Below are 20,676 nucleotides of genomic sequence, written 5' to 3'. Positions count from 1 at the left end.
TGGTTTGAAACGAGAGCAAATGAAACTGCTCGCGTCGCGTTCAAGAGCTGCTCGGATTATTGGTCATCGAGTACTTTGCTGTCCTCAACAATGTGACGGAATAAAACACAGGAGGATTGACGGTCTCAAATATGGGTGAAATGGAAAGGACACTTCCGTTTAGATTGACACTTGACAACTCTAATCAAATGATGCACAGTAACAGGGGTGGGCAAACTATTCCACAAAGGGCCGCAGTGGGTGCGGGTTTTTGTTGCAACCTATTAAGAGGACACCTTTTCACCAATCTGAAGTGCAATCAGTCAATTGCAGTCAGGTGCTTCTCATTTCTGCTGAAACCGCATTGGTTAAACTATCTGTGCTGGGTCAATTGGAACAAAGACCAGGACCCACTGCGGCCCTCGAGGACCGGTTTGCCCACCCCTGACAGTATACGTGCTGGGGTCCACATTTTCACGGACAGCGGGGTGGCGGATGGCTGGAAATCTGAGCAGTTCTTGAACACGACACGAGCATAAATTGCTCATTTGCACACGACGCAAGCTTCTACCTACTCCTCCATTCCTACTGCAACTTGTAACGAGTGGTAAGTATGATGCGTGCATAAAAGTAACAAAAACGGGAGAAGCTTCCACTTATGCACATTTATTCACAAAAAAATAATAATACATCCACCTTGACCACTCGTCACTCGGGCGTTTGCAGAACTCCAACATAGAAGTAAGCAGAAACAGAAGAACATATTCAATGTCAATAAAGCAGCAGCACCGCGTGGTGGATGTCGGGAGGAACACCATTTAAGGAGGTGACTTACAAACTCTGCCCGACAACGTAAAAAAACAAAACAAACAAAAAAAACAGCGATATTGGATAACTTCTCGCGGCACACCTGACGAGCTCTCATGGCACACTAGTGTGCCGAGCACACCGGTTGAAAAACACTGTTCTATAGGACACTCGTAGCATAGCTATCGTTACATCCCCCTTCCAAAGGTAGCAGTGCAGTATAACATGTAACTTGCTAATTCAAATTTTCAAATTGCCATAAATTATCAGTTAGTGCAATGAGCAATTAGCAAATAAAATAGGCAATTTAACATATTACTACAGTATGTAGTAATGGTTTTGTCATTCGAGTAGATCTTCTCAGTGGTTCTGTCATTGGAGATGATACAAGAAGCCAAGGTGGTTGTGTGGTACTTTGCTTTTCAGCTCCAGCATCCTTAGAATGACTGTCTGTAGCCGTATGAGCTTTTAACGGACTCCTCCTAATTCTTCTCAATCTGTGTCCATCTTCTGTCTCAACAATGAAAGATCTTGGGCTGATTTCACTGAGCAGTGTAGCTTTTCTGTCCCAACAATTCCGTCCTTCAATCCTCACATTTTCATTAACAAAGAGAGGTTGTTTTCCGAAATTTCCAGGTTCGCGGTGAATCAGTAACAGGCACACTTTTGCAAAATAGACAATGTTTATTGATTAGGAAATGTAGAATAAATGAGATTTATTGATAATAATCCCACAAGAGCAAGCAAACAAGTATCGAAAACAAGCATAACAAATGGCAACGATTACGCTAGATTTGAGTTTGTCAATCCCAGAATCCCTGCGAAACCGTTACAGCACAACCAGGTGTTCCTTTAGCAATGAAAATCGCTTACCGTGACAAATGAGCGGGAGCCAACGGTCCGGTAAGGCGGCGAAGGAACAAAGCCAGACGATCCGTACGTGACCCGCTGGTGGACTTCACAGGTCGCCCGGAAATGTCCGGTTTTTGTAGGGACGCGCCCCGCGGAGGCGGAGAGGCCAACCTCAGTCTCCGAGCGGCGCGGCTCTGCCCAATAACAAACATTAAAGCTACTTTTGGTTCAGCCCCCTTGAAAAAGGGCTTTTCACATGGGACAAATGAGCTGTGCTGCAACAGATTCAACAAATGGTAAATATTATGGGTGCAAAACAAGTTATCTCGTGAGATTCCCTTCTAGCTATGGGATCCAGTCGTGTACTATGGTGCAAAACAAATTATCTCGTGAGATTCCCTACTCAAGCGCGTCTCCTAACTATGGGAACAAAGTGAAAGACAATAGAAGTTGTTCACAGAAGCAATCATACATCACAAAGGCATAATGTGCTAATGTTAAGGCATCACATAATATTTTCCCCCATCAGAGGTTCCAAGCGTCTATTTGTTTTATCATATGCCATTTTCTGTCTGTGTTTGAGCTATTGGGGATGTAACGATAGCTATGCTATGAGTGTCCTATAGAGGGCGCTGCCTCCATTCTTATGTGCTTGTTTTACTTGTACTTGTGGGCATGAGAATAATTTATTCTAAAGCTCGCAGCTCACTGAAGCTTGCTAGACGATGTTCATGCTTATGTTAATCAAATAGCAGAACATTACATTTCTGTCCCACTGAATTATTTTCAAACAAGAATAAAATAGTTTGAAGTTTAGCTTTGATGCTTTGGCTTACAACCATCTGTGGACAGATCAAACCCAAACATCTGTCAACACCGTTAACTTTAAAAAGCTACTCCAGGGCACGGCCTCACGAACAAACAGCAGGGAGTGGGAGGAAGCGAGAGTGAGGCTACGCAATTTGCTCTGGACAACTCATCTGTTTTTGTTGTTGTTGTTTTTTTTAAATTGGAAAAAAAAAAAAAAATCCGTGATGGACTGAGCATTATATAGTATTTATGCTAGTGGATTTTTTGCTATGCTAGTTAGCCAATTGTTCTTTTGTTGTACTTAGATCCTCATTTATTATTATTATTATTTTTTTTATAACGTTCGAGGCTAAACTCGAGGATCTTACAAAAGAACAATCAGGTGGGTAATGAGGTATTGACAATCAATCAGCAGCAGTCAATGGGTCAGTCAAAATTCATGTTCTGTGCTAATTCTTTCTTCAGTTACTGTTCCAGTTGTTTCATCAATTGCTCGTCATGGTTTTTGGTATTATGTCCGAGCTGGATATAAATTGAGTTAGTGACATCATTTGCCGGATGACACTTCATTACATCTGTCATATGCATTCATTCGTGCCCATGATAGTGTCATGCTATAATTACTACGGTCTCATTTGGGGGAGACAGTCAACCTCCGCTGCCACCTGCTGTCAACACCATTGCTTTCCAACATGCCTCTTAGCATGCAATGCAGCGCTACAGATGCAAATAACAATCAAAATTCATGTTCTGCGCAAATTATTTCTTCAGTTACTGTTCCAGTTGTTTCATTAGTTGATAGCTATGGTATTTATATACTTCATTTGACAGTGGCGCCATAAGATTATCATAAGACCATCATAATTATGACATGACACTGTCATGAGCATTAATGAAGGCTAATGACAGATGTCATTTTGTGTCATCCGGCAAATAATCTCACTTTTGAATTGATGTAAAATATCCGAGCTGGACATAAATGAGTTAGAGACATAATTTGCCGGATGACACTTCCTGACATCTGTCATAAGCATTCATCCATGCCCATGATTGTGTTATGCCATAATTATTACTGTCTCAGTATTACGGGATCATAGGACTATCATAAGACCAAATAAACCAGCATGAAGCTTTGAACCAATTGCAAAGCTTCATTGCGTCAAGAAGGTTTATTTGGCCATCACAGCTCCCTTGGGGGAGACAGTCAACCTCTGCTGCAATAGCGTAGGTTTGCATAGGGACTGTCGGGACATAACACTACCAACTTTTCAGGATGATGAAATTGTCCCCACCAACTTTGAAGCAACCTTATTTGCATTAAATAATGGTTTCAGTTAGAGAGGTCCGATCACGTCATTTTCAAAGTATCGGGACCAGCAAAAAAATATCGGCCATGCCTTTTTTTAATATATATATATTTTTAAATTAAAATCGTTTTCTAATTGTATTTAATGTTACAGACGTAATATGTTACACTCATCCAGAGTCTTTAGTTTAGGCTTAAAGTAGGGTTATCAAATTTATCCCGATAACGGCGGTAATTAATTTTTTAAAATATGTATCACTTCAAAATATTTTACGCAATTAATGCATGCGCTGCACTACCCACTCACGCATTGTCGCGCTCAATCTGTAATGGCGCCGTTTTACCTATATAGAGAGATAAAAGGCAGCGTCAAATGAGTAGAGTGAATATTGGCAGCCTTTGAAGCCTTTTTTAAATTGGCTAATGCCTTACAATCACTCTCCCTATGATTAGAAATATCATGGGTAGCAATGTGGGGAAGCAAGGTAGCATTTGATCTTGTTCTTAACATCTTATGTTATTTCTCAAGGCAGAGAAGATATATCAATTGGTAGCACTACGCACAGTCATGGTTCCACTTCCCATCATGCATTTGGGCATGGCTACAGTATCATTTACTGAAAGCTCAACAAATACACTAAATGGCAATATTTAGTCACAATATACAAAGTCACAAGTCTTTCTATCCGTGGATCCCTCTCACAGAAAGAATGTTAATAATATAAATGCCATCTTGAGGATTTATTGTCATAATAAACAAATACAGTGCTTATGTTCTGTATGTTGAATGTATATATTCGTCCGAGTTTTATTCATTTTTTTCTTAATGCATTGCCAAAATGTATATGATCGGGAAAAATTATCGGGAATGATTGGAATTGAATCGGGAGCAAAAAAAAGCAATCGGATCGGGAAATATCGGGATCGGCAAATACTCAAACTAAAACGATCGGGATCGGATCGGGAGCAAAAAAACATGATCAGAACAACCCTAGTTTCAGTATATAGGTCATTTAGAGTGTCTTACCATATGTTGTAAGGATAGAATTGACCCGACCTATGACCTTAACAGAATTACAGTACTTTCATTAAGATCAGACTTACATCGACCCGTTTTCACTTTCTGAATGTGTCAGTCCATTTTTTCCCCTCAAACGCACATTTGATTATCTGATGACTTGACCCCCCCCCCCCCCCCCGACAGAAATACAACCTGCTGCCTCCTCCGCCCCCTTCGAAGACAAGGGATATTAGCTGTTTTTTTCCTGCCAGCAGCAGCCACTGTAAGTAATGTAAAAAGACGTCAATGTTGTGGAGGGGAGGAACACACCACAAATTTTGCTACTGAAAGTCAGACCTGCATCAGAGTTAGTATAACATTAATCTGAGTGAATTTCTCAAACTCGAGGATAAAGCTGCGTTGAGAGAAATATCCTCCAGTATGTTTTCTACTGTTAACATTAATTAAACTGTGAGAAATGTAGTGAACTAAGGATTATCCCCTTGTACGTAGATAGTTAATTGCTGATTTACAAGTTTGTATTTTTTAATATAATTTGTGTTCAAATATTGCCATTTAAATTGGCCAATAAAATCCAGACATTTATTCTAGAAGTTTTCAAAATGTTTCTTTAGTAGTTTTTGAAAACGAAGGTTCGAATCGAACGGTGTATCACCTGAGCCAATACACATGAAAGTTAGGACAAGTCAAAACACATTTATTTTGCATTGATCATTCAGCCTGTCAATTAATTCGGTTCATATTGGTGAGAAATGTAGCCCTGAATACCGTTCACCCAGTCTGTTTGGTCTTATAAATGTCCCGTCCTCAGCAAAAAAGTGTACATGAAGGTTGTGCTGTTATATTGTCCCTACCAATGTTGAGATCAAACCTACAGTACGCCCTTGCTCTGCTGCCACCTGATGTCAACACCGTTGTCGTCCAACTTGCCTCCTAGCATGCATTGCATCGCTATTGATGTAAATTGAAGGGAAAAGGTACCGTCATCGCACACACTATATAATTGTTTGCATTAGTCGAACACACAGGCGTCAAACCGATTCCAGAAAGGGCCTAGTGGGTGCAGGTTTGCTCTCCAGCCAATGCAGAGGACACCTTTTCACCAATTAGATCTTTTACATGTGTAATCAGTTAAACTTTGTCAGGTGCTGCTTGTTTCAGCAGGAGGTTCATTGGTTAAACTCTCTGTGCGTTACCGGTTGGAACAAAATCCAGCACCCACTCGGCCCTTTCTGGAATCGGTTTGACACCTGTGGTCTAACACATTCATCTAACGATTGTTTAAGCAGACTCCACTACATGCCCTTTGACACAGTAAAGTGAATCACCTTATCCGGGCTAATGAGGGGGAGATGAGAAAAATGGTACAGTTTCTCGTAGGCACCGTCTAAATGTTTGCATTACTCTAACACGCGTAATATAATTAATCAGGAAATAGTATCATTTTCATATACAGTAGGACTGCACTACCAATATAAAATAAATAGCACACCATAGTTTAATGAGAAGAAATAGAAGAGATGCACAATGCCGTCTTGTCACAGAAGCCCAACGCGTGCGTCACGAACAAGATCGGCGCACCAACTCTTGCAATCAGCTCTCCCAGCAAACTCCAAGGACAAAGTGCTTTGTCCTAAAACAAGTAGAGACAGCCCGGACAATAAAGTTGATAGTGGGCGTCCCATCCGCGCACGAACCTTAGCCGCCCAAAACCGGCCACAGAGGCAAAGACCCAAAAGCAACGCCCAGACACACCTTCGGACAAACCTTCGACACGGGCCGTTTCACCAAGGACTTTAAAAAGACTGGACACTGAGATAACACAGCTTGTTTTGGATCCAGAATTGACCCTCCGTCGTCTGTTTTTGCCTTGTTTTTGACCATTGTCAACGAATAAATTGTCAACCTGCTTTCGGCAAGTCTTTTTCAAACTTTTGGAACATGGAGTCAGGACAAAGGGTTAATATCAGAGGTGAACGCGCGAAGTTCTGCCTTCCCGGTTGGCGCACGCAGGGGCAGCATCGGCAGAGTGGCACTTTGTTCGGCTGTCGCTGTTTCCGTATGCCTTGGCCGGGGGGGGCGAATTTCAACAAAATAATAATCAAAATTCATGTTCTGTGCACATTATTTCTTCAGTTACTGTTCCAGTTGTTTCTTTAGTTGATAGTTATGGTATTCGGTAACACCTTTTGTGACATTGACGGCATTAGACCGTCATAAGACTGTCATAATTACAACATGACACTGCCATGAGCATTAATGAATGATTATGAGGGATGTCATTTTGTGTCATCCGGCAAATGACTGTCATAATTATAACATGACACTGCCATGAGCATTAATGAATGATTATGAGGGATGTCATATTGTGTCATCCGGCAAATGATCTCACTTTTGAATGAAAATAACTATCCGAGCTGGAAATAAATGGACTTCGAGACGTAATTTGCAATGACAATTGCATGACAATTCATGTTATCTGTCATAAGCATTCATTCATGCACATGTGTGTGTCATGCCATCATTATTACGGTCTCATTATTACGGCATCATAATCCCAAATGAACCACCATGAACCATTTGGCTGCAAATCTTCATTGGTTTAAGACATGGGTGTCCAAACCTGTCCTCAAGGGCCGCTGTGGGTCCTGGTTTTTGTTCCTACAATCGAGCACAGACAGTTTAACCAATGAAGTTTGTGCTAAAACAAGCAGCACCTGACTGCAATCAACCCATTACACTTGTGAGACACCAGATTGGTGAAAAGATGTCGTCTTGTTCGGTAGGAATGAAATCCAGCACCCACTGCGGCCCTATGTGGAATAGTTTGGACACCACTGGTTTAAGACGTTTCGTTTGGCCATCACTTCTCCCTTGGGGAGACAATCAACCTCTGCTGCCACCTGCTGTCAACACTGTTGTCTTCCAACATGCGTCCAAGCATACATTGCAGCGCTACAGTAAATAACAATCAAAAATCATGTTCTGCACGAATTATTCTTCACTAATTGTTCCATTTATTTCATTAAATGCTATATTGTCAACCCCTGGTGAGAACCTAGATGTTCCCACCTGTAATTTAAGACACAGGTTCCTTTACTGGCTAGCCTATCATGAACGAGATTTGGTCAATAATGACAAAATAATCATGCAAATTCACCTTTGTCTGGAAACATTTTATTTGATTTTTTTTCCAGTTTTCTTTATTTTCCTCTGCAATTTCTTTTTGTGTCGTGTCAATTTCGTTTTGCAAGATTTGTTGAAACTACAATAACTCTTAATTAAATAATTAAAAAAAAAAAAACTTATAGTGCAAAATATTTCCCTGATGATTTGATCAAATTTGAGCAAAAAAAGGGAAATGTCAATTTTCAGGACAATAACAATAGAATACAATTTTAGAATAATCCAGATACGACCAAATTTAAGTGAACCAGCACCCAGACTTAAAAAATAACATTGTCCATAGACTTCATAATAGGGCTGTCAAACGATTAAAAATTTTAATCGAGTTAATTACAGCTTAAAAATTAATTAATCGTAATTAATTGCAATTCAAGCCATCTATAAAATATGCCATATTTTTCTGTAAATTATTGTTAGAATGGAAAGATAATACACAAGACGGATATATACGTTCAACATACTGTACATAAGTACTGTATTTGTTTATTATAACAATAAATCAACAAGACTGCATTAACATTAGCGTTCTGTTAAAGCGATCCATGGATAGAAAGACTTGTAGTTCTTACAAGATAAACATTAGTACAAGTTGTAGAAATTTTATATTAAAACCGTCTTAATGTTTTCGTTTTAATAAAATTTGTAAAATTTTCAATCAAAAAATAAACTAGTAGCTCGCCATTGTTGATGTCAATAATTACACATTGCTCATGTCATGGTGATTAAACCCATAAAATCAGTCGCACCCAAGCGCCAACAGAGGGCGACAAAACTCCAAAAAACGCAAGTAACAAGTGGCGTGCGGGACATGTGCGTTAATTAGGTCAAATATTTTAACGTGATTAATTTTTAAAAATTAATTACCGCCCGTTAACGCGATCATTTTGACAGCCCTACTTCATCATAAATATTATGAAGTCTATGCAATAAATATTATGAAGTCCATGCATTGTCCTCAAAATGATTGAATGAAAATGTCCATTTTGCCCAAAATTAAATTTGTAAAGCACACATTTGATTAATGAATGATGAATTCATTTACATTTTCATTCACAATATAAGCACAGTTCTGAACAGGGATGTGACAAAAGAAACAAAAAGGTCACACAAAGGTTATCCCTGGATCACGATACTTTGCAGCCCAAGAGGTCATCGATATGCTCCCACCAAGAATCGATATCTTGTTTTAAAAAGGTCTCACTGTTTAAAAACCAAACAGGTTGCTACTGAAATCTTCCATTAGGATAGTGTCTACGGTTGGCTCACTGGCTGCCATTGACGGCGCTAGATGTCCAATTGATTTTGACTGGATTGGAGATCTTTTGGGGGCATTTTCAGGTCACCTGTTCATTTTAGGGTATTTACAGGTGACCTCCTGTTGATTTTTAGTCACTTTCTATTCATTTGAGGACATTCTTGGGACACTTTCTTTTCAGTAACCCAAAATCAACAGCAAGTGAGCCGTAAATGCCCTAAAAGGAAAAGGAAGTGACTGAAAATCAACAGGAAATCAGGCAAAATGCCCTAAAATTAACGCATTGCCTGGCTGCCAGTGACGGACATAGACGTCCAATCGGTTTGAAGTGGGAGGGATGCCACCGTCCCTCTTCAAACGGATTGGATGTTATCTAGTGATAAACTTTCCACCAGAATAGTGTCTGCGTCAACTCATTGGCCCGCCACTGACGGCGCTAGTTGTCCAATCCATTTTAATTCAAAATGAATTGTACATACAAGGATAAAAATTGATTACAGGTAGTCCCCGGGTTACGAACGAGTTCCGTTCCTATGCTGGGTATGTAACCTGAATTTCCGCATAAGTCGGAAGTAGCGAGTCTCATAGAGATCACATGTTTGTTGAACTAGATGCGAAATGACAGACTCGACTGCGTCTGGGCAGCGTTAGTAAACAGCTGCCATCTTAAAGCAGTAGAGCGCTAAGCGCTAATAAAGAGCGCTAAGCGCTAATAAATAAGATTAACGTTACTGTCACTAGCTCACGTAACGTTAGCCCTGCGGAGGGCTAGGTTTCTATTATTATGACCACTGTCGATGAGTGGCTAATGTGTCTTACATTCAGGCTTTAACATAACATAGCTTTGTGGAGTGATGAGGGTTTGAAACTCAATAATGCTAACTATCAATTTTAGCTCAGTAGTCATTGCTGGATAAAACACCAAGTAGCACTGGTCCATAATGTGCTCCAATACAGCCTGTATCATACATTTATTTTGAACACTGAAAAAACTCAAAATCCTATTAGGACTTACAGTTTAGACTAACTTAAAACTTAACTAGAACTTAAAAATGGCTCGACACAAATAGAAATTGAATAGAAACACGTGGGAAAAATTCCTAACTTTTAAGTGATGTGTGTTATCAAGCGTAACGGCATTTTTATATATACTTTTTAAATAAGATCTAAAGGTTTTTTTGAGTGAAAGCAGTGAATTAGTCTTTTTTTAATTCTAGTTACATCTGAGATGCAATTGTTGGCTGTTTTCAACAATATACATCGAAAATAAAGACATTGATTGGCTGAAAATGGTTCAAGATTAGATGAAATGTCTTGTTTTCTCATGTATATTTATAATTGCTCTCCACCTAAAAATATATTTGTTTTATCCGATTACTCGATTAATCGATAGAATATTCGAGAGCTGCAGCCCTACTGGAGACCATGGCGTACGAGACTCTGGGGTCGTAAAGTCGAAACTGCGCAAGTCAAATATGTCGTAACCAGTGTTGTTAATCTCGTAACTCAGTTACCTGAATGTAAAAGTAATTAGTTACTGGGCAAAGTAACTGGTGATAATTTTCTTTTCTTTTTTCTCAAAAAAAAAAAAAAAAAAACAGGTCACACAATGCGAAGTTTAAAGGGTTTTTGGGACAATTGGCCCTTGCCCAATTCTTTACCCTAAACTTAACTAGACACAGGGGTATTGCAGATATTGCGATAACTAGATAGTAACCTTTGCTATGTGTGGAAGTCATTTAATGTTCTGAATCAACCGTTAAAGTTGTTAAAATTGCTCCCGTTATTGCGTTAGTTCCCTTTTGTCTACTTACGACATGTGTAAGTTTTAAAACTGTTTCATCATTTAAAGATGGGTTTAAGTCAAGATTTTGCCGATTTAGGAGCATTTTAGATAAAAGGTTACTTAGGTTCGCTAGGAAGGTTCTCTACAACAGAGCTTTCCTAAGAGGTCTACTGCTTTAAGATGGCGGCTGTTTACTGACGCATCTAGTTCTTTAGATATGTTGCTAATGCCACTGTGTCTGAGTTTGCATCTAGTTCTACAATAAATGATTTCTACCGTAGCATTATGTGGGCGTAATTTGTCGGCTATCGGGTACAGTCAGGTATTATTATGAGCCACCTAGCATCGCGTTCGCAACGGCGTTGTGTCCATCTCTCTCAGACTTTTCTCGCGTCAACCAACATAGTAACTAAAGGTGGGAATCTTTGGGCACCTAACGATTCGATTACGATTCAGAGACTCCGATTCGATTATAAATCGATTATTGATGCCCCCACTTCCCCCCCCTTTTTAAAAATTTTTTTTTTTATGTTTTGTATATTTGTTCCAAAATTGTTCAAAAATTCTCTCAGGCTAAATAAACCAAACTACTATTTTAGTGTCAAGTTACCGGTGTTCGGCCATTCCTTACTACGCGGCGAAACGTGCTACACAATGCTCAGGGCACTTGCGCATGCATTCACACGCATGCGCACATCGGTTAGAGGCGGCGATTACTCAATATTTTTGTTTTTATTTAGTTATTTAGAACCTTTTCACAGCCTCAAAGATACTTTTTGCATGTATTACCCTCTCATACTTTTAACCATTGTGTTTTTTTGTGTTAGCTTTGAAGCAGTTGACCACATTAGTCACGTAGCGTGTTTAAACCGTCCTTATCTGATATAACTATATTTAAGTATTTTCTGCAGGCATTTTTTTAGTACCTTATTCCTGTATGCATCTAAACAAAACAAGTTTAGAGCGCACGGTAGTACTTTAGGTGTCAAATTCGACTAATGTAGGACGTTTCGCCGATGTAGGATATTTTGGCAGAACACCGGTTAAAAACAGTAAATAAAATACTCAAGTCCCCATTCTGTATCAGCACGTTTAAACTATAATCAATTAATTTAATGTTGTGAATCAACCGTTAAAGTTGTTAAAATTGCGTCCGTTATTCCATAATTTCCCTTCTGTCTACTTTTGTTAAAGTTTTATAACTATTTCATCATATAAAGATAGATTCAAGTCAAGATTTTGCCGATTTAGGGGTATTTTAGATAAAAAGTAATTAGGTTCTCTACAACAGAGCCTTCTAGAGAAGTCTACTGCTTTAAGATGGCGCCTGTTTATTCGCGCGGGAAAGGCTGTCATTTCACATCTAGTCTATATATATGTGATATCTACCATAGCCGTATGTTGCCGTATGTATGTAGCAACTAGCAACTGGACGCTGTTTGTAGGTATTATTGGTTTTTTTGGCACATGATACTTACTCTCGGTCCGTTCCTCATTGCGTCCCGAAGACCGCGCTGACTGCGTTTTTATTTCCGCTTTACCTGGTATAATTCAATAATCGGAATTTAGATGTTTGTGAATCGTTCTCGAATCTTCCACGGCCGAATCGCGAGTAATCTAAGAATCGGAAATTTTGCACGCCTCTAATAGTAACGCAGAGTAACGCACGCCTATCCCGCCTCAGTAACGGTAACGGCGTTGCCAAGATGAGAAAAGTAATTAATTAGATTACCCACTACTGAAAAAAATAACGCCGTTAGTAACGCCGTTATATTCTAACGCCGTTATTAACAACACTAGTCGTAACCCTGGGACTACCTGTATGAGCTTTTTTATAGAATGATTTCCTGACACATGTATCGATTATTGTTTTGTCATCATATCGTGAGATCGTTAGCCTTGTTCCACAAATCGTATCGTGAGCTACCCGCCCCTAGTTCCGATCTCACACCTCCAATTTCTTGTCTGAATATTTGATCCCTTTCTCCCCTGAGCTGTTTGGACTGCTTGTGCGGGTGTGCCACACTAATATCTGAGTGCAGTTTGCCGCTTTAGGCTCCAGGTCTTCGCGGGTGACTAGATCCCTTAGCAAGGTGCCCTCGTAACCGCCGGCGATATTTAAGTTGAAAAATGCCTTCGGCTTGGACAGGATGAGGTCCAGGTTTATTGCAAAGCCCGCCATGTCAGTGGCAAATTTCCGACTCGGGTCGTATTTAACATCCCAGCCGTTAAACTTTCCCAAATTATTTACTTTGGGAGTTTCGTACCAAGCTCCACCAACGAAGGCGACGGGCCACACCGATACGCGTTTGGTCCATCGCATCTCTTCAAACAATTGCAGGCTGTAACTGTTGTCATCATCTCCGAAGTAGACAACACCCGGCGGATGGTTTTTAACGTCAAAGGTCTGCCTGAGCCACGACAAACCCGCGTTTCTTTGTAATGTCCCTTTGGTAATTGTTTTAAACGTAGGCGACAGAGCGGTGAGGTGCGTGTATTTCAGTCCCGTCTTGTTGAGGAATCGGCTAACTAGAGACGTCTTCTGAGTCGAATCTTCCACCACGATCCAATGCAGGTTGCGGACGTGAAGCAGCGTATTGGATAGGCGGGTGAGATCTGCCTTCTGAACCGGTCGGGCGTAGGTGGGGGTTATGAAGAAGATGGTCGGCAGAACATCGTCGCGTTTCGTCGGCGGACGATCAGAATGTTGCGTCGGCAAATGTTCGGAATGTTGCGTCAGCAAACGATCAGAATGTCGCGTCGTCATAGCTCTGCTTCTTTGGTTTTCACAAACAGCGCTGTTTTGCCAAAAGTAGAAGACCAAGCTCCAGGACGTGACCAGCGACAGAATGTACACAAAGTGGATGACGTTAGGGTAAAAGGAAGGTAAACAAGAAACGCATATTTTCTGCATCTTCAGCTCCTGATGTCACCAGTACGATGAATCTAAGCACTTTGGATACCAAAGTCAGTTAAGTCGTGTATTTCTGGTGCTGAGCCCAAAGGTTTCTTCACATAAGAGGTTTCAGCCAGGCTTTTTGTCCACGTTTCTTCTTCTAGAAGACAAATTCTCGCCGTGCATGGCTGTCCATCGGTTCAAAAAACAGGCAAGGAGTTTTCCGATCGAAGATCTGTACCCGGTTCCTGGTCAATGCAAAAAAAACAACAACAAAAAACAAGATACAAATTAGAGCCATTCCGACTAATCGACGTAGTCGTTGAAGTATGCGTTGACGAGCACAACAATCTGTTGACAGTTTAATGGCGAGTAAAAAATATACTAGGTGTGTCAAACGATTAAAATTTTTAATTGAGTTAATTACAGCTTAAAAATTAATTAATCGTAATTAATCGCAATTCAAACCATCTATAAAATATGCCATATTTTTCTGTAAATTATTGTTGGAATGGAAAGATAAGACACAAGACAGATATATACATTGAACATACTGTACATAAGTACTGTATTTGTTCATTATAACAATAAATCAACAAGATGGCATTAACATGGTTAACATTCTGTTAAAGCGATCCATGGATAGAAAGACTTGTAGTTCTTAAAAGATAAATGTTAGTACGAGTTATAGAAATTTTATATTAAAACCCCTCTTAATGTTTTCGTTTTAATAAAAATTTGTAAAATTTTCAGTCAAAAAATAAACTAGTAGCCCGCCATTGTTAATGTCAATAATTACTTACACAATGTTCATGGGTGCTGAAGCCTATAAAATCAGTCGCACCCAAGCGCCAGCAGAGGGCGGCAAAACTCCATAAAAGACAATTAACAAGTGGGCATTTCACTCTACTGTCATTTAAATCTGTCTGAGCGGGACATGTGCGTTAATTGCGTCAAATATTTTAACGTGATTAATCAAAAAAATTAATTCCCGCCTGTTAACACGATAATTTTGACAGCCCTAATATTAATCAGATTTTGTTGCACTGTATACTTCAAACTTCTCACCCCAAATGATTGTCAGTACTTACAGTAGATAGTGCCAAACCTTTTTCTAAAAGAGGAAAAAACTTTTTTTTTTTTTTTTTTTAAAGCTTGAAATTAAGTATCAAAACTCGCAAAAGTCAACTAAAGCAAACTGTAGTAAACAAAATAGAATTTAATTAAACAATTGCCAGATTGGGGGCCCCCTAGTGGTCCGGGGCCTTAAGCAGCTGCATAGTCTGCGTATAAGCCGGCCCTGCAGTAGACTTCTCAGCGCTAATAAATATAACGTTACTGTCACTCGCTCACGTAATGTTAGCCCTTCGGAGGGCTATGTTTCTATTGGTTATGACCACTGTCGATGCGTGGCTAACGTGTCTTACGTACAGGCTTTATTTAATCTATAAAAACACAGCGCTGTAGAGTGATGAGGTTGTAAAATTAAAATATAATAAAGCTAACTGTCAGTTTTAGCTCAGTAGTCATTGCTGAATAAAACACCAAGTATTACTGACTGGTCCCTAATGTGCTCCAATACAGCAGGTATTATACATTTATTTTGAACACTGCAAAAACTCAAAATCCTATTTGTATTTACAGTTTAGACTAACTTAAAACTTAGCTTGACACAAATGGAAATTCAATTGAAACACGTGGGAAAAACATATAGCTTTCAAGTGATGTGTGTTATCAAGCGTAATTACATTTTTAGGTCAGAAATATGTTTTTTTTTTTTTTTATAAGACCTAGAAGTTTTTTGAGTGAAAGCAGTGAATTTTTTTTTCTAGTAACATCTGAGATGCAATTGTTGGCTGTTTTCAACAATTTACATTGGAAATAAAGACATTGATTGACTGAAAATGGTTCAATATTGGATTAAATGTCTTTTTTCTCATGTATATTCATAATTGCTCTTTACCTAAAAAAAGAAATGTTTTATCCAATTACGGTACTCGATTAATCGATAGGATTTTCAGTCGATTACTCGATTACTAAAATATTCGATAGCTGCAGCCCTATAAAAATCTTATAAATTCCCATCCCTACCCGCGACCCGATCCCGAATGAAGTGGTAGAAGATGGATGGATAAAACGTGACATTACCCCACTCGTGTTTTCCGTTATCTGTGTTGGGGTCCCTTCACCGGTTCCCTGATCCCTAACTCAGATAAGCTACAGCGCAGAACCCTGGAACTCCCAGGCGTCTGGTAGAGGACTCGAGCTTGAGATACTGCCAGCATTTATGACAGTTACTGTCAGACTACTCATTTGCTTTTCCTCATGCGCGTGACAGTAATAGTAAGTGCATATTTTCCAAATTGTTCTTTGTGCTCACTGCTCACCGTAATTTTTGAACCTGTTTTTCCTGCTAAGGCAGGTACATCAGTGTTTATTCATTAGTGGATTTGGATTAGATTATCTACTTTGGACACCTTTTGCAACGTCATTGGCGTCATCGTTCGCAATATTATGTAAAATAAATGCTAATTGCACGTTTTTTTTTGCTTTTAACTAGGGCTGTCAAACGATTAAAATTTTTAATCGAGTTAATTACAGCTTAAAAATTAATTAATCATAATTGATCGTAATTAATCGCAATTCAAACCATCTAAAAAATATGCCATATTTTTCTGTAAATTATATATATATATATATTCTGTAAAATAAATTGTTGGAATGGAAAGATAAGACACAAGATGGATATATACATTCAACATACGGTACATAAGGACTGTAGTGGGCATTTCACTCTACTGTCATTTAAATCTGTCTATGCTGTCCTCACTCCGAAGCGTCTACTTTTTCCAAAGCTAGACAGCTAGTGAACGACGCCTTAATAATCAGACTTCTTCCTTTTTCATCTGATTTATTAATAAAATAGCCACAAACCATTGTCGTCTTTAGACCGTCGTAAAACTACAAAAAAAAAAGTACACAAGCATTGCATTAGCAACAACGTTAGCTTAGCACGCTATACAGGTTCACTAAACATAAACAAAAAGTGTCTCATACAAAAAATAGAACATTTCGCTTACTAACATAATATGTACATTCTTTACAACAACCATACTTACGGACAAATCTTGTCCAAGGATCATATAAGCACAACATTATCAGCCCGAGACGTCGTGCAGCCATAATGAACTGGCAAGAAAACAATAAACCATGTCGTAAAGCGACCACAAGAGTTCGCTGTTGGACAGCACAAAAAGCCATGCTGTAAAACTTACCAAAAGGCAGAATACTTTCTGAGCGGGACATGTGCGTTAATTGCCTCAAATATTTTAACGTGATTAATTTAAAAAATTAATTACCGCGCGTTAACGCGATAATTTTGACAGCCCTAAATATAATATAATATAACATAATATAATATAATATAATATAATAGATAATAACCAAATAACCCTCTCTGGGTTCTTCACAGAAAAAAGCCAGCAAATAAATAACACGATTGAGAAAAAAAAAAGAAGAAAAAAAAGAAAAAATGTTCAGGGGCCGGACCAAATGTGGAGGCGGGCTGTATCCGGCCCGCGGGCCGTAGTTTGGGGACCCCTGATGTAAACCATCTTCATGATCATAGCCTTCCACCAGCGTAACTGTTCAATTTGACTATCTTGTCTGCACACAATGAAACAAGGACTTGTCATTCTGACATGTTCATTGACACAGAAATGTAATTTTGAGCGAGACAAAGAATTTAGCACAAAAAACTGGCTTTGGCAGATAATCCATGTTGTTTTACTACTTGTGTGACTTGTTTTAAGAAATGCACATACTGTTTTAAGAACTTCAATTGTCATCTCAGAAACATTCTTAAGCAATTGAGAAAAACTGTAATGTGTGACAATCACTCAGCACAGACCTTCAAAGGCTAAAACAACATTGCATATTCTCTCAGGCCAAGATAAAAAACAAATCTTAACATATGTTGCAAAACAAGCTGGCCTGAAAGGAGAGGACACTGGTTAGTTTTTACACAACCAGATACTGCTATGATACGAGCTAACTACACATAAAATGTCACATGTCGTGAACATGTGACGGAAACTTTGGCGCATTTTTGTCTCGTCTCCTCAGACGAAAGCTGGCATTCGTTTCGATTAGGGCTGTCAAACAATTAAAAATTTTAATTGAGTTAATCACAGCTTAAAAATTAATTAATCGCAATTCAAACCATCTATAAAATATGCCACATTTTTATGTAAATTATTGTTGGAATGGAAAGATAAGACACAAGACGGATATATACATTCAACATACGGTACATAAGTACTGTATTTGTTTATTATAACAATAAATCAGCATGATGGCATTAACATTATTAACATTCTGTTAAAGCGAGCAATGGATAGAAAGACTTATAGTTCTTAAAAGATAAATATTAGTCGAGTTATAGAAATTTTATATTAAAACCCCTCTTAATATTTTCGTTTTTATAAAATTTGTAAAATTTTCAAACAAAAAAAAACCAGTAGCTTGCCATTGTTGATGTCAATAATTACACAATGCTCATGGTGCTGAAACCCATAAAATCAGTCTCACCCAACCGCCAGCAGACGGCGACAAAACACCAAAAAACACAAATAACAAGTGGACATTACACTCTACTGTCATTTTAATCAGTTTTAATCTGTTAAAAAATTAATTACCGCCCGTTAACGCGATAATTTTGGAAGCCCTAATTTACACACAACTAAACTATTGAACTGTTGAACTATTTGCGCACATAACAACGGGGAAGGCTCTCGGCTGCTCCCGGTTGAATGAGATGGCTCCCAGTAATCTGATGAGTCTGGATCAAGATCGGTCTCACTTTTTCCATCATCTTCAACGTTGGTTTTAACATCGGGCTCAGGAGTAACGCAAAGTGAGCTCCACAGAACGCGTGTGGAACCTGACGCTGTTGGGCCGTCACCGTCTGTCTCATCAAGATAGATTTTTTTGAATCCTTCTTTGACGATGGTTTCGTTTTCTTTTCAAAACACTCCTCCAGTGTCGTTTGCCTTTTATTCCGATCGTTCTCTACATTTTTCTCAAATTCTCACGCGTCTTCACTAGATCCCTCCAACTTCCGTTTCCTGACTATTTTTCTTCACTTCCTTTCTTGGCCCGAGATGAGTTCTTACAAAATACGCTACTGCCCTCCAGTATTTTTGTATTTGAAGTACATTTTTTTGTTCAATCTTCACACTACTTTCTGTAGGCGACAAAACTTTTGTCTTGCCAAAATTGGACCTTTATGTCTTCATGAAATGATAAATCTTTTTTCAGTCAAACAAATATATTTTTGTACATTCAACATCATTTGGGAGGGTCTTAGCTTTCATATCAGCCATTTCTGAAACCAATCGAATCATTAAGAGTCAGGTTATTAGCAATTGTTTCTACAAAATGGATAAGCGACAAGACTTTTGTCAGGGACTGTAGTTATATACACAAAGACGCATGCATGTTTCAATTCTATTGACGCTGATAGAAATCCAATTTACTACTACACATTGACCAAAATTAGAAAAGTGGACGCCTGAAGCTTTTTATTGTGTAAATTTGTGGTTTTATAATGAGCAAATCTACATGTTTCCTACCAGGGAACGGCAGTCGGTTGAAAACAATACATGATGAACTGGCTGTGCAGGAACTGACTAACTGATCACTTATCAAGGTGTTATAACCTTATAAAATCTTATAATCTCAAACCTATTTTACATGTAGTTAATCTTAAAACACATCAACATTTTATTTCAGACATTTTATGTTTTCAATTTATGAGACGGAAAGTTACCAGAACTTACCTCCGAGCCGGCGGCTTAAAGGTGGATAAGTGATGTTGCCGTGACAGAGCAGGTGCTGGTGCCTAAGGGGTGGGCGGGGCTGGCGGAAAGATGTACGCGTCACACGACTGACCGAAAATCGACCAAAAAAACCCCACATACAGTGGTATGAAAAAGTATCTGAACCTTTTGGAATTTCTCAAAGTAAAATCACCATCAAATGTGATCTGATCTTTGTCAAAATCACACAGATGAAAAAACAGTGTCTGATTTAAATATAACCACCCAAACATTTATAGGTTTTCATATTTTTAATGAGGATAGTAAGCAAACAATGACAGAAGGGGAAAAAAATAAGTAAGTGAACCATCACATTTAATATTTTTGTCAGCAATAACTTCAACCAGACGCTTCCTGTAGCTGCAGATCAGTCTGGCATATCGATCAGGACTAATCTTGGCCAATTCCTCTCTACAAAACTGCTGTAGTTCAGTCAGATTCCTGGGATGTCTGGCATGAATAGCTGTCTTTAGGTCATGCCACAGCATCTCAACAGGGTTCAAGTCTGGACTTTTGACTTAGCCACTCCAGAACGTGTATTTTGTTCTTCTGAAACCATTCTGAAGTTGATTTACTTCTGTGTTTTGGATCATTGTCTTGTTTCAGCATCCATCCTTCAACTGTCTGACAGATGGCCTCACGTTTTCCTGCAAAACATCTTGATAAACTTTTGAATTCATACTTCCATTAATGATTGCAAGTTGTCCAGGCCCTGAGGTAGCAAAACAGCCCCAAATTATGATGCTCCCTCCACCATGCTTCACGATGGGGATGAGGTGCTGATGTTGGTGAGCTGTTCCAGTTTTCCTCCACACATGACGTTGTGTGTTACTCCCAAACAATTCAACTTTTGTTTCATCAGTCCACAAAATATTTTGCCAAAACTTCTGTGGAGTGTC

General features: G+C 38.9%; 1 protein-coding gene across 2 annotated transcripts; it reads right to left on the bottom strand.

Moving 5' to 3' along the window:
- Positions 1-11,513: 11,513 nt before the first annotated feature.
- LOC130930481 (galactosylgalactosylxylosylprotein 3-beta-glucuronosyltransferase 1-like) lies at positions 11,514-19,780 on the bottom strand. Of its 2 annotated transcripts, none has more exons than XM_057858458.1 (2): positions 19,739-19,780; positions 11,514-14,146 (listed from the first exon to the last, which is right to left on the bottom strand). In XM_057858458.1, the coding sequence occupies exon 2, from the start codon at positions 13,914-13,916 to the stop codon at positions 12,948-12,950; it is 969 nt and encodes a 322-aa protein (XP_057714441.1). In that variant the 5' UTR covers positions 13,917-14,146; positions 19,739-19,780; the 3' UTR covers positions 11,514-12,947. The 2 variants fall into 2 exon arrangements, with proteins under 2 accessions (XP_057714441.1, XP_057714443.1); XM_057858460.1 differs by lacking the exon at positions 19,739-19,780 and adding an exon at positions 16,047-16,367.
- Positions 19,781-20,676: the final 896 nt, after the last annotated feature.

Source organism: Corythoichthys intestinalis, chromosome 14 (assembly GCF_030265065.1).
Source record: "Corythoichthys intestinalis isolate RoL2023-P3 chromosome 14, ASM3026506v1, whole genome shotgun sequence".
NCBI classification, from domain to species: Eukaryota; Metazoa; Chordata; class Actinopteri; order Syngnathiformes; family Syngnathidae; genus Corythoichthys; species Corythoichthys intestinalis.
The sequence above is the reverse complement of the archived record's forward strand: the minus strand, read 5'-3'. Positions and strand labels throughout refer to the sequence as shown.

Bases quoted from the DNA above. Each gene is read 5' to 3' on its own strand.
- LOC130930481 (XM_057858458.1), bottom strand. From the start codon at position 13,916: ATGCAGAAAATATGCGTTTCTTGTTTACCTTCCTTTTACCCTAACGTC.